At 31.9% G+C, this 13,341-nt stretch overlaps 2 protein-coding genes across 2 annotated transcripts; one reads left to right on the top strand and one right to left on the bottom strand.

Moving 5' to 3' along the window:
* The first annotated feature begins 2,042 nt into the window (after window positions 1-2,042).
* Window positions 2,043-4,355, top strand: LOC129889956 (protein STAY-GREEN 1, chloroplastic). Its single transcript, XM_055965439.1, has 4 exons — window positions 2,043-2,489; window positions 2,579-2,752; window positions 3,417-3,584; window positions 3,767-4,355. Exons 1-4 carry the CDS (start codon window positions 2,373-2,375, stop codon window positions 4,124-4,126), a joined length of 819 nt encoding a protein of 272 aa, XP_055821414.1. The 5' UTR covers window positions 2,043-2,372; the 3' UTR covers window positions 4,127-4,355.
* Window positions 4,356-5,694: 1,339 nt separating this feature from the next.
* Window positions 5,695-9,820, bottom strand: LOC129889955 (protein FIZZY-RELATED 2). Its single transcript, XM_055965437.1, has 10 exons — window positions 9,248-9,820; window positions 8,911-9,033; window positions 8,710-8,814; window positions 7,834-8,013; window positions 7,671-7,733; window positions 7,383-7,577; window positions 6,534-6,635; window positions 6,337-6,399; window positions 6,151-6,219; window positions 5,695-6,035 (listed from the first exon to the last, which is right to left on the bottom strand). The coding sequence occupies exons 1-10, from the start codon at window positions 9,749-9,751 to the stop codon at window positions 5,982-5,984; spliced, it is 1,458 nt and encodes a 485-aa protein (XP_055821412.1). The 5' UTR covers window positions 9,752-9,820; the 3' UTR covers window positions 5,695-5,981.
* Between the last annotated feature and the right edge of the window lie 3,521 nt (window positions 9,821-13,341).

The raw sequence follows: 13,341 nt of genomic DNA, 5'->3' as shown, positions 1-13,341 counted from the left end.
ATATAACTAAATTTTTTTAATACAAATGTATTATAAGTATTATGTGTGAATTTTAAATATTTCAGTACTATTTAAATTAATTTACGTTGTTAGAAATGTATTATATTTGTTGAAATAACAACAATCGAATTCCTAATAATGTATAATATTGAATTCGAATTGTAATATATTTTGAATTCAATATATTATACATATTATATGTATGTTTCAATGCACGTACTAATTATATAACTAAAATATTTTTAATACAATAATATAATCTGTTAATAAGAGAAAAAATAAAAAATAATTATAATAGATTTTGAATTCAATATCTTATAATTAAAACGTGGTGAATATGTAATTAAAATATTTTTAATACAAATATATTATAAGTATTATGTGTGAATTTTAAATATTTCGATATAATTTAAATTAGTTTTAAATTAGGATAATTAATTATTATTTTTAAAAAAGAGATGAAGAGAAAGAGAAAGAGAAAGAGAAGAAGGACAGAAAAAGAAAGACAAAAAAAGAAATGACGCAAAAAGAGAGAAAGGGCGAGAGAGGGAGGAGAGAGAGGGGGGAGGGGTTAATGGGTGATTTTAGTTATTAATTAAGATAAATATGTTATAGATCGTAATAAAAAAAAGTACCCTAAAAAGGATAATTATTAATCTAAAAAAGTTCATTTATATAAAAATTACATTAATTATTGTATACCTTTAGCTCAATCTATTACTATATACACCATTATTTTGACGTAAATAAAGCAGTGCTAGTAAGTAATAGTTGGGGCATGTTGGCTTTGACCCGCTTTTTAGCTAATTTCAACTCAAATAATTTTTGACGGGTCAATAATCAACTCATTTATTAATTCAGTTCAATTTAATCTGCCCAAATTCAGTTCAATCCTCCCATTTGATACCTTTAGTTAGGTCTATAAAGGGCGATCTTAGTAATTCATTTGTCGAGGTCCATTTTGGGTAAAAGCACCCGGACAAATAATTGGTGTTTGCCTTTTTTTCAAATTCTCTAATAAGCTATGATAAAAGCTTATCTGCATTATGTGTTTATATCAAATCATATTACTTTATCATAATTAAGGCAAAAGTTAAGGTTAGAATATCTACTAATTAATTATGATTTAACATAAAGTATATTAACACATGTGTCATATATTCATTGAGTTGATATAAATGTCTGAGTGCAGGTAAGTTTTTACTGATCACTTGATATGTGCATCAGGTTCCAAGGGCTTTTGTTTATGGAGTTTGTTTGGATTTATTTCCATTCAAACATTCAAGAGTTCAACAAAATTGAGTTTTTGGGCCTACTCAAAGAAGCAGCCTCAATATCTTCTTATTGGGCCAGGGAGGTCCATGGGCCTACTTCACCACAGCCTTATCACGAATCTTATAAATGTGGCATCCCTTTAAGGAGCTTGATATCTGGGCCTACATCATCTGATCTCTATGGGCCTAATGGGCTCATCCACCAAGCCTTGTAACAAGCGGCCAAGTTATTGGGATAGGGGAAAGGGAAATGGGGGAGGAAATATACGTAGAGAATCGAACCCTCATCAATAAGGTGGGAGTTTATGTAATCAACTAATTGAACTACTAAGATCATGCTTCAGTTGGTTTACCTGATTAATTAATCCAATGCAATAGAATAAGGGGGTTATGAAGAGAGTTGGATGTACGGCTTTACTCCTATCTTTGTGTGGTATAGAGACATTAATTCTCAATGAATGGAGTTTAAAAAACTTGGTTAATCCTTCTCATATTTTAAGCATGATTTTACTAATTAAAAGTTGTTTGCGATCGTAATTTGAAGCAAATATGAAGCCAATTGGAATTAGTTAGAGTCAAAAATAGATGATTTTTTTTTTAAAACAAATATATAAATTTGGTGTAAGTATTAAAATTTTAAAAGAACTCAACAATTATATTTTGGTGCAAATCTTGTACCCACCCAACTCACATAGAAAAGTATACATCACAACTTAGAAGCTAGTATAAGCAAACTTCATCACACCTCAATTCTTCTAATTTTAATACCAATACGCAATTCCTACCGTCTTTTTTTGTCTCTTTCTAATCTTTTCCACATTTTTCGATGACTTTTATTTTCTCTCTCACACAGTGACACACAAATTATTAGTACACGCAATGAATTGCCAATCTTCAAAGTAACTAAAGCCTAAAGCAAAAGCAAAAAAAGCAAAATAAATTTCTTCAAACTCTCTCTGCCAACTTTTATCAAACACCTAACCTGCACTACTTTTTTAAATACTTGAAATTCATCAAGATTTGTTTTTTAGGGGAATTTTCCAGAGATATTGGAGTTCCAAGATTCAAGGAGTTTTGGGTACCCAATTTCTTGATGAAATGGGAACTTTTACTGCTTCTTTAATGGTTCCATCTAAACTCAACAATGAAAAACAGAGCTCTATTTTTATTTACAAAACTAGAAGAAAGTCCAAGAAGAATCAATCCATAGTCCCTGTAATTAATCTTTAATCCCTTTTTGTCATTTTTCTTTTTCAGAATTTAATATCCAATCTTGATAGTTTTTTTTTTTTTTGAATGAATAGGTAGCAAGGTTATTTGGGCCAGCTATATTTGAAGCTTCAAAGTTGAAGGTACTTTTCTTGGGAGTTGATGAGAAAAAGCATCCAGGAAAGTTGCCAAGAACATATACACTGACTCATAGTGATATTACCTCTAAACTCACTTTGGCTATCTCTCAAACAATCAATAACTCTCAGGTAATAAAAAAGTTTCTTCATTATAACTTGATGATACATATTATTCTGTGTGTTTCATACTGCTGTGGAAACAAAAATAGAACAGGTGGGCAATTATTAGTTTGTGATATATTGATTCTTGTAATAGCCCTTTAGTGTAAATTTGAGGTTATATTTCATATGTTCCCTCAACTAATAGTTATTATCTTAAAAAATTATCTCTCTTCTAGATTCCGATTTCTTTCAACAAGGAAAATGACTTTATGAGATAATAACTATTAGTTGAGTGACCATATGAGAAATCAACTCTTTAAATTTGGTGCCAATAAGAATTTGGAGGTCCTTGATTAGTTAATTGCTTGGGTCAATCATCATTTATTGCTGGATCAGAGGCAGATTCAAGATTTGATCTTTTATCAGTTTTGGATTTTAGGACAACGAACTCAATTACTAGTAACTTTGGAATTTGAAATTTAACTTTTGACGAATTGCTATGCTATTACCTCTAGAATTACTAGCTATATATTTATCTAGAAAATTTGAAGAATAGGTAAAAACAAAATATTGAGATGTAGTTTAAAATCTTGAATCTGCCTCTACACTAATCGTTTCTTTGGCATATATTTAATAGAAGTTCTGTTTAGAAAATTAAGAGAAAAGTGGAAATTGTGTGTTTGATTTGCAGTTGCAAGGTTGGTATAATAGACTTCAAAGAGATGAAGTGGTTGCAGAATGGAAGAAAGTAAAAGGGAAGATGTCACTTCATGTCCATTGCCACATTAGTGGAGGCCATTTTATGTTAGACTTATTTGCTAGACTCAGAAACTATATCTTCTGCAGAGAACTCCCTGTGGTAAGTTCATAAGAAATTGTCACTATATTTATATATATATATGTTTCAAACTTTCAAAAAATGTTATTAGACCTGTGTCAGATCCTTCAAAAATGCATTACTTTTGGAGGACCAGACACAACCATAAGTTAATAGTACCATATTTTCATAAATTGTTTTTTTTTGTGTTGTGGGGACATTAGGTTCTGAAGGCTTTTGTTCATGGAGATGAGAATTTACTAAAGAATTACCCAGAGTTACAAGAAGCTTTAGTTTGGGTATACTTTCACTCAAACATTCAAGAATTCAACAAAGTAGAGTGTTGGGGTCCACTCAAAGATGCAACCTCCCCTTCATCTTCTTCTAGTGGGGTAGGTGGGGTGAAGAGTACAAGTTTTACAAGCAATAGCAACAAGAAGTGGGATTTACCAAGGCCTTGTGAAGAGACTTGTACATGTTGCTTTCCCCCAATGAGTGTGATCCCTTGGCCTTCTTCTAATCTTGATGGGGTCACTGTGGAAAATGGGAACATCCAACAAGGCTTGCAAGAGCAGCAAAGTTGAAAATGAGATAGTGATTATGTTGGTTTATTATGTGATTTTGATGTAATTAATTAATTAATTATCATTATAGGGTTTATGGAAGAAGAATTATTTGTTTGTTTGAAATGTAAATAGGAATTCAGAAGTCATGATTAAAGACAAGAACATGAATTAAGTTTAGGATGGTGATACATAACTAGACAATTATTGTAAGTTGGGTTGTGCCTAATGCATTGTTATGTTTTATACATGATTTTGACTTTTTTGTCTGCCTAATTAACACTTGCATATGATGGAAATGTGCATCTAACTGTGTCACCAAGGCACACAGAGCCTTGATTTGGACCATTTTTCGAATTGTGTGTCATCTTTCTACGAGAATCATGTTAACCTTCTCTGTATCATTCTAATTTTATCAAATGTTTTTGAAGAGGTAATTATACAACACATGACTCATCTTCAACTTATTGAGAATATGATCTTAGAGAGGAAGATATGTAGGTCGAGGATAGTAGGTAGTCCAGTGTTGTCGTACTTTTATATGGGAGAGATAAGGGGTTAGTCACCTCTACTCATCTTCTCCTTTATCATTTAGGGATCGTTTGGTAGGATGTATAAGAATAATACTGAATAAAGTGTATTAGTTATGCTGAGATTATTTTTTATGCAGTGTTTGATTTGGTGTATTAAAAATAAATGCATTGCATAACTTCTATAAAACAATGTTTGCTTACAAAAAATACCCTTCACTCTTTAACTTTGGGAAATAGGAAATGTCTTGAGAGGGATAGTTATGACTTATGTCATTAATCAATCTAATGCATTTGTTGAAACTTTTTGTATTACTAATACATGGACATTCATGATATTAGTAACACACACCTCAATACACAATAAAGTTTATAACTAATGCTTGCTATAAAGGTATACCAAACAAGATACTAATAATACACAAAGTTAATGCATGCATTATTTTTTCTAATACACTCTATCAAACGACTTCTTAGAATTCACGTAGATAGTCGAATGTTGTCATTATTTCCCTTTAATCTTGCTTTAATCACTCCCTTTGAGGTAAGAGTCTATCAGAAACTATCTCTCTGCCCAAAAGGTTTTAAAAACTTAGAATCCAAATGTGCTTTAAAATTTTTAGCCAATCCAAGTATTCTTAAAAAATTTCTTGGATGATAATTTGTAGTCAAATGTGCTTTTCCTCTATGTTACACCAAGAATATTTCCATTACTCTTTTTTCTTTTTTACTTTGTAGAAGGCAGAGTTGCTCGACATATCTTCCCGTTGTCATTGCTCATATACTTTCCTCTACTTTTATTTTCTGACTTCTTTTCCTATCGATACTCTTTCTCTCCATAAATTAAGGGAAACTTATTCATACATACCGTTCTGCCAAACTTATTTAGCAATATGGTCGATAGTCGAAATATACATAATCTATTCATTAATATTTTATAGATTATTTACCAATATGATCGTGCACTTCACACACATCACGAAGTTACGCTCTTACTATTAGTCCAAAGCTTTAGGGGCGGAAAAAAAAGAAGAGAGACCAGACTTCCTTAATCACGAATCTGATGAAAAAAGTGAACTTTTATTTACAAGGATCTGTGGTTTTTCCTTATATTAGATGTTCCTAACAAAGGAACCTCTTCCACTTTCCCCATATATTACATGATGAATAAGAGATGTTAATGAGAATTAAATAACATCTCCAACTGTACATTTTGTGACATAATAAAAGAATAATTGACTCAAATAAAATTGCAACTTTTCTTGTCGCTCCATCAAACAGAAAAATGTGATGTGCTGTATTTCTTGATGGAACAATTTCTACAAGTGGAAAATAATTACAATTCGTCACCTGATCTGAGTTCTACCAAACGAAGATGCACCAATTTCAGTCTCGGTGTTCTGCACGTGTAACATTATTCACATGTAAGATGCTTTCGCCTTCTTTTAAAACCTTATATAGATGAATGTACCCAAGAAGCAAGTAACGTTTATCGCCTTTTGACGTAAGGCTTACCTTTGACTTAGGAGAAGGGAAAACATTCCAGAACCGAAGTGTTTCATCTCCTGCTCCAGTGACAATTGTCTGCAGATATGATGACAGCAGTTAGAGAATTATAAGTACAAGGAAAATGAAGCTGCTGTTTGCATTTAAAAGAGTAAAATGAAACGAATCGACAAAGAACAATTTCTGCTCGTATACCTGTCCATCTGGAGATATAGCAAGATATAAGACTCTATATGTATGGCCTGTCAGAGTAGCTATCTGCATTAACAGCAACAAAGTTTGTGAACAAGCTAGTAAATGAACAATATTTCAAAAAAATGAATGTCTATCCCTGTAGTCTTACAGCTAAGCCAGCAGAATGCAGCCTATCATGACAATAGTTTGATGTATACCTTAGACATTGTCGGATATCTCCAGACTATTATCTGGTTTTGAGAGTAACCATGCGTGCTGACTAATTCATTGACATTCTTCGACCACACAAGATTGCAGACCTGCCACGGGATCAACAGAATTCGTATTTTAGAAAGATTCAGTGGCAAATATGCAGAGTCAAAACTGCCTAAAGAGACAGGGGAGGGAAGACAGTTGGGAGAGCCTTTAATTGTTCGCAGATACAAGTATTTCTGCACAATCATGTAAATTCTCTAGTGTACAGTCTCTCTCTCTCTCTCTCTCGGCCCCATCCCCCACATCCTCTAACTCACATATTCAATGAAATTAGAGCTTTCCCGGGGTGACAAGAGAGCAGAAATCTGGAGTTTCAACACCCCTGGTGCCTAAGATGAGTCTTTCCTCACTGAAGCCACTTTTTATGATGCTTAAATTTTGAAAGGCCACAGCGCTTTTCCATCTCCTAGTAATTTGTGGTAAACTTGATTGATTACTCAATCCTCAAGTTTTTCTGTGCTTGACATCTTCTTTTAACAAGTTTTATTCTTATCTTCAAGATACGGAGTATTTACTCTGGTCAATTTAACAACAACAAAAAGAAAAGAAGGAAAGACCTTCACTAATTTAGCCTTGTCCCAGAAGAAAGTATGTAATATGACTCATTAATCTAATGGTCCCTTTGCATTGGCTCTGCTCTTCAAATGAGGCAAACAAGTCTCGGGCAGGAGGACTAAAAGCAAAATTGTTTGTCTGAGAATGTAATATATTGTAAGATGTTACTGAACGAGCAAGCATAAACAGAAGGGCAGACAAAATAAAGTGGTATTGGATGCTATAATGGTCCATACCTGACTGCCAGTGTCCATGCAACTGAGATGTGTATTAGTGGTAGTGTTCCAGAATCGAATGCATCGATCAGCTGTGCCGCCACCAGAAGCTAGAAGCCCATGGAGATGGGGGGACCACGCAATGGCCTTTACAGCAGCAGTATGCTCACAGTATTTCAGCACAGGTTGTGTTGAGTGGTTATTCCATACAAAAAGCTGGACATCAAAATTTACTTTAAATCAACTAAAATGCAAATAATCAACCACAAAGCATAATGAGAAACTTTAGCTGAAGAATCAACCACATACCCTATTATCATTTCCACCTGAAGCTAATTCACGGTTATCATAAGACCATTTGAGCCCACAAACCTGCAGATAGGTAGTTGCTATTAAGAAGCAGCAAAAGGGGAAAAGAAAGTCTAATGAAAGAAGATGTTTTAACCAAGCAGAAGAAAGAAAGAAGTCTCACCTCTGATTTATGACCACTCAGCTTACTGACACAATCTTCTTGAGCACGTATATCACGCTGAAGAATACACTTGTCTCGGCTTCCTGAAGACAGCATCGATGAGCTCCACGCCAGTGCGCCAACTCGTAATCGATGACCCTCCATGGTTCTTATCCTCTTACAACGCGAGGAATCCCATAACTACGCGGAAGGATGTTCAAACCAGTTAAAATCTATTACTAAAATATCCTATCATCCTCAACTAATATATGGTAACTTAGTTGATGTTTAGCTCAATTCTTGTGCATGCATTTTAGAGAACTTGAGTTCCCATGCAATGATTTGTAGAACTACAGATCCAATTTATGAAGCGAACAGATAATTCAAGTATTACTTCAGATTATTGTGAAGCTACTTTTAAAAAATAAACAATTTTCAGATTGAATTTTATATTGAGTCGTAAAGTTCCTTGGTAATTGGACTATGATCATCACAAGCAACAGTATGTCGACCTCAAGGAGAATGCCTTAAAAGGATTCTCATTGATATGGAAGTCCCAAAAATTGAAAAGAGAAAAATCCTCTGCAGATCCCCATGCTGCTTCTTCCTCATTAGGTAAGAATAGATCAGGTGGTCTAAATATATTAACATAATCGAGGCAAATGCAGAAAAAGAAATTCTGGCTAGTCTTGTGAAGACATTTTTTCCCCATTTGACAATAATACTAGTGCTAGGATATGCTCCTTCCTTCTGACTTACCCTATGTTTTTTTAGGCAAGGATGTATTACCTAAAACTAATGAACAGAATCATGTCTTCCACAAACATATAGTTTACTATAAGATAAAGTTTATCGAATAAACATCGGAATTTAGGTAATGCAATTTGCAAATCTCACCTGGACTTTACCATTACTTGTTCCAACAGCAAGATGTGTACCCCGTTGTGCCCAACCAACTGAACTTACACTATCATCAATTCCTAGGTCACACAACTTCACTACCTGCACATAGCATTCCAGTAGAACTAAATGATATATAGTTGAATAGTCACCCAAATTCACTCCAATACAGAAAATTATCAGAACCAATAAACTCACCTTGCTACTAGATGCATGCCATAGATACACACAGCTTCCTAGCCCCACAGCTAACACATTATGCGAAGACCAGTCCACAAGATTCAAGTAGAAATCGTCTTGCAATGCTGGTGCATCCAACACCTAATCAAAACCAAACAAGCAGTTTAAAAAGGACCTTCTCATACTGAAATTTAGTACACTACAAAAACCCAATTTTGAGTAACCAAAGGAAATTTAGTACATTACAACAACAATTACGCCTCAATCTCAAATAAGAGAGTTGAATAAGCAAAATCAAGATCAACATATGACATTCTCACACCAAAACCCAGATGACACCCACCACAAAATTTACCTTGAAAGGCGATCTTGGAACTTTCCGGTTAGCTTTAACCGGGTTAGGACTAAAACCCGGAAGCTGATCATCAAACCCAAACGGCGACAATGACTGCAAAGATTGCCGAGTCTCCGTCTTATACCGAAAAATATTACAATTGGGTCTACAAATCTGTAAATTTCTTGCATTTAAACCCGACGACTTATCTGGTGTCACCGGCGGCACAACCGATCCACAATCGGGTCCAAACAGAGCTGAACGAAGCAGTGCAGTATACACATTGGTGGAATCTTCATATGAAGATGATTGTGGAGGTAAAGGGAGGTCAAAAAGAGCAAAATTAGAAGAAGATCTACTCGGAATGAAACGATCACTGTAGATAGTTCTAGAAGGTGAAGGATGATAAGAATTAAAACCCGGAATTAGCTGATTGGTTCTTGATGGAGTTTTCGGGTTTAGATCAGAGGATGAAGAAAGGGGATTTTGTGGGTTTACAGAAGAAGACGAGCTGGAATTTTCCATAGTAGATCGAGTAAGAAAGAAGGAACAAGGAAGAAAGAACAAAAAGAGATCTATAAGGATGAGAAAATTTATTGGTAAAAAACATTATTTTAATATGTTTTATTTGATGTTTATTTTTTTAATATTACTATATAGTAAAAAGTTCCCGGGAAAATTACTAACTGAAGGAAAAGATTTGCGGGAAAATTGAGATGGGTTTATTTGTGTTCCTAATTAGGAAAGTGATTGTTACAATGGAGAAACGGTGTCGTACCGTAGGGGACCTCTTTTCTTTCCTTAAATAGATTAGGAAATTGGTTAAAAATTATTTGATATTTACGGTAAATCAGTAAATACATGACATTTGTTTGTATATATATAATTATGAGTAAGTAAAACATATTTTTCACTTTATTAAATTGATTTGATATAAATATCTAACATTATTTTTGTTTATGTCTTGGATTGGACCACATTATTATAATGTGTCTCCGCCTATAGATTAGTCGACATTTTTTTATAAATTTTACCTTAAAGCTCTTATTTTCATAATTCTCATTTTTTTACCTTAATTTTGGATCTGTTTCTTGAAAGAAAATAAGTTTCTTGAAATTTTTCATTCGAATTATACTCTCCAAATGGAACGGAGAATTATGAAAACTTTAATCTTTCAAATCTTTATCGCGAAATTGATAAATTTTATGCCGTTTGATTGAATTATAAGGACCTACTTCAATTTTGAATCCAATAAAATTTATCATATATTAATTGTTGTTGATGGATGTCACTATAGATATGAAATGAATTGAGTTGATATATAGGCAAATTGTAAACCTGTCAAAAGGTTATATAGATTGTGATTTCGTCGAATCAAATCAGACTTAACAATTACAAAGGGGTCATTTATAATTCTTTCTATTGTTAGGACAAAATACAATATACTAATTATCAAATTAAAAAAATATTATATTATAGATATTTTGACAAAATTTCTCATTAAATTAAGGAAACATATGTATATTTAACCTAAATCTAACCAAATTTTTAGGTGGTTGAATTAAATGAATTAAAGTGAATTGACCTATTCAAAATTTTGACAGATTGAACTAATTATGTTTTCTTAAGCTAATTTTATAGACCCTAAATATTACTTTCAAAAGTTTTACTTATTAATAAAAGAACAATTACTTAGTTCCTCGAATAAAACGGTGTTATACTTTTTTCGATCAATGAAGCATTTTTTTTTTCCTATTTCCATAATTGGATGTTTGTTTTTGTATAACATGAAAACGGCAAAACAAAACAGCCAGCTGTCTTGACAAGAACAAAAAGTTCCTTATTTCATTCAATTAATACTACACTATCTCCGTTTAAAATTATTTATTGTTATTTTTAAAAATAATTATTTAAATTACTTGTTATTATAAAAGTTCAAGACGAAACTAATTATTTTTTCCATTTCATCTTTAGTAGTTATTATTTTTAAAGATTGCAAATACCTTAATTATATGTGATATTATGATTGTTCAAATATCAATTCAAGGTAAAATAGTTTTAAAATGCTCTCATAGTTAATATTTTTAAAAATATATTTAAAGAAAAATTAAGATAGATAATTTAAGACGAAAGAAATATATTATAATGCTAAAACGGTGTAACGCTCTTCCTAATATGTTTGATTTTAGTATGTATGCTGATTTAGTTAAGAAAAATCAAAGATACTAAATTTGTTGGGGTTAAATGGTGAATGCGTTTGTTTTGAACTTTTGATTGGATGATTTTAAGTGAGTAAATTATGTGTGATAATTCTATTTGTTCTTTGTAAGAACTTGTTAATTATCACAAGAGAAATGATTAATAGGATTAATATTTTAAGCCTATTACAGTCCTAATTAGCAGTTATATTTTCATTGAAGCAAAGGGGAGGGATCAAGACAAGAGTTCCCAAAGTAATCGAGTGGAGTTAATGATGGAGTCAAAAATTTTATTAGGGAGTTTTAAAATATGAAGAAGTAAATATATAAAGAAATTAAAAGAATTTAACATTTATCATATATTCATAAAAATAATTTTAATTTTTAATTTACACTTGAGTCAAGGCTCTATTGAAAACAATTCCTCTACCTTTTAAGGTAAGGGTAAAGTATGCGTACATTCTATCATCTTCAAAACTGCGTACATTCTATCATATCCAAAACTTACTTGTATAAATGTACTGAATATATTATTATTATTGTTGTTGTAATAAAAAATATAAAGTATAATTTTCTGACGAAAAGAATTTGGATGACTCCCTTACTCTCACTTGACTCTCTCTCTGGGTGGAGCTGATGATATACATAAATTTATGTACACTCTATGTTTACACCAAATAAATGAATACATATTGTATCTTGTATACGAGATACATACCATGTATTCATTTATTTGGTGTGTTACAAGATTCTATTCATTTTCTTTTTTATTTTTATGGTAAAATTGTTTGATTTGATATACGTATCGAATGTGGTTTAAATTTGTATTTGGTCATGCGACAATGAAGTCATAATTTCAAATTAGCATTTGGACATTTAATTTAGAATCATCCTTTCAAATTCCAAATTCTCCCCCAAAAAAGTTATAATTTGAAATTTCAATCTAATTTCAAATCATTATTCCATATCGCATGTTCAAACATACTCTTAAGTATTTTATTGGTAGGAATTGTCAATAAATTAGACCCTTTAACTTCGTTTTTCTTGGTGGGGGAGAGAATAATTAATTTGAGTTGAAAGAATCGTTTCGTCAAAGTGATTATTAGTTGGTTGATGTTTCAGAATTAAATTTTGGCAATAGACAAGTTGTTAATGAAATAAATTGATACTCCATAGTAGTTGGCATAATGATATATTAGAGTAATTGAGGAATCTTTCAAAGGGTTAGATAAGACAAAGAATAATTATATGTAGCTTTGGTCCTGCTATTAATAATATGCTAGTGAATTTAAATATCTATGCATTGATGGTATACAACATTTTTCGTAATTTTCCTTTGTAATAGTGATGTTTAAGTCAATTTATATTCCCTTCTATTTAGATGGGTGATTTCGTTCGGTCGAGCCAGCTATCGAAAGTTTTGATCTCGATTGATTTTACGAGGTTGACTTTGACAAATTAAGAGAAATTATCTACTACTTTTTTTGAGATTTGAACTTTAAGACTAGAGTTGTTCATGATTTGGTTTGGATAAGAGTTTTTATAAATGAAAATCAAATCAATTAAATCGATTTTTCAATTATTGAAATCAAACCAAACAAATTTAATCATTTTTTCATCACTTCAATTTATATCAAGTTTGTGGTTTATTTTTTTTTAAAAAAAAATACTCCCTCTAGTCCATACTAAGTGAATTATTGGGGGTTTGTCACACCTTGAAAAAAATATTTAAAGACATAAACTATGTCTAAAACTTTAATAGTCTCCTAGAAAATGTAAAATGGTTAAGAACCTCATTAAATGAAGGATACATATGAAAAAAAGTTCTAACAATTCTCTTAAACTTTGAATAATTCACTTATTTTGAACTATAAAAAAGGTCCAAAAATTCACTTAATATAGACTATAGGGAGTATA

Source organism: Solanum dulcamara, chromosome 5 (genome assembly GCF_947179165.1).
Source record: "Solanum dulcamara chromosome 5, daSolDulc1.2, whole genome shotgun sequence".
Lineage (NCBI taxonomy): Eukaryota > Viridiplantae > Streptophyta > Magnoliopsida > Solanales > Solanaceae > Solanum > Solanum dulcamara.
Note: the sequence above shows the minus strand (reverse complement) of the source record. Positions and strands in the feature narration are given on the sequence as shown.

Excerpts from the sequence above, each read along its gene's own strand:
- LOC129889956 (XM_055965439.1), top strand. The coding sequence starts at position 2,373 with ATGGGAACTTTTACTGCTTCTTTAATGGTTCCATCTAAACTCAACAAT. Across the intron at positions 2,490-2,578 it reads AGAATCAATCCATAGTCCCT|GTAGCAAGGTTATTTGGGCC; the intron begins GTAATTAATCTT and ends TTGAATGAATAG. Across the intron at positions 3,585-3,766 it reads TCTGCAGAGAACTCCCTGTG|GTTCTGAAGGCTTTTGTTCA; the intron begins GTAAGTTCATAA and ends TGGGGACATTAG.
- LOC129889955 (XM_055965437.1), bottom strand. The coding sequence starts at position 9,751 with ATGGAAAATTCCAGCTCGTCTTCTTCTGTAAACCCACAAAATCCCCTT. Across the intron at positions 8,014-8,709 it reads CAAGTAATGGTAAAGTCCAG|TTATGGGATTCCTCGCGTTG; the intron begins GTGAGATTTGCA and ends CCTTCCGCGTAG. Across the intron at positions 6,036-6,150 it reads TCCCTTCTCCTAAGTCAAAG|AACACCGAGACTGAAATTGG; the intron begins GTAAGCCTTACG and ends TTACACGTGCAG.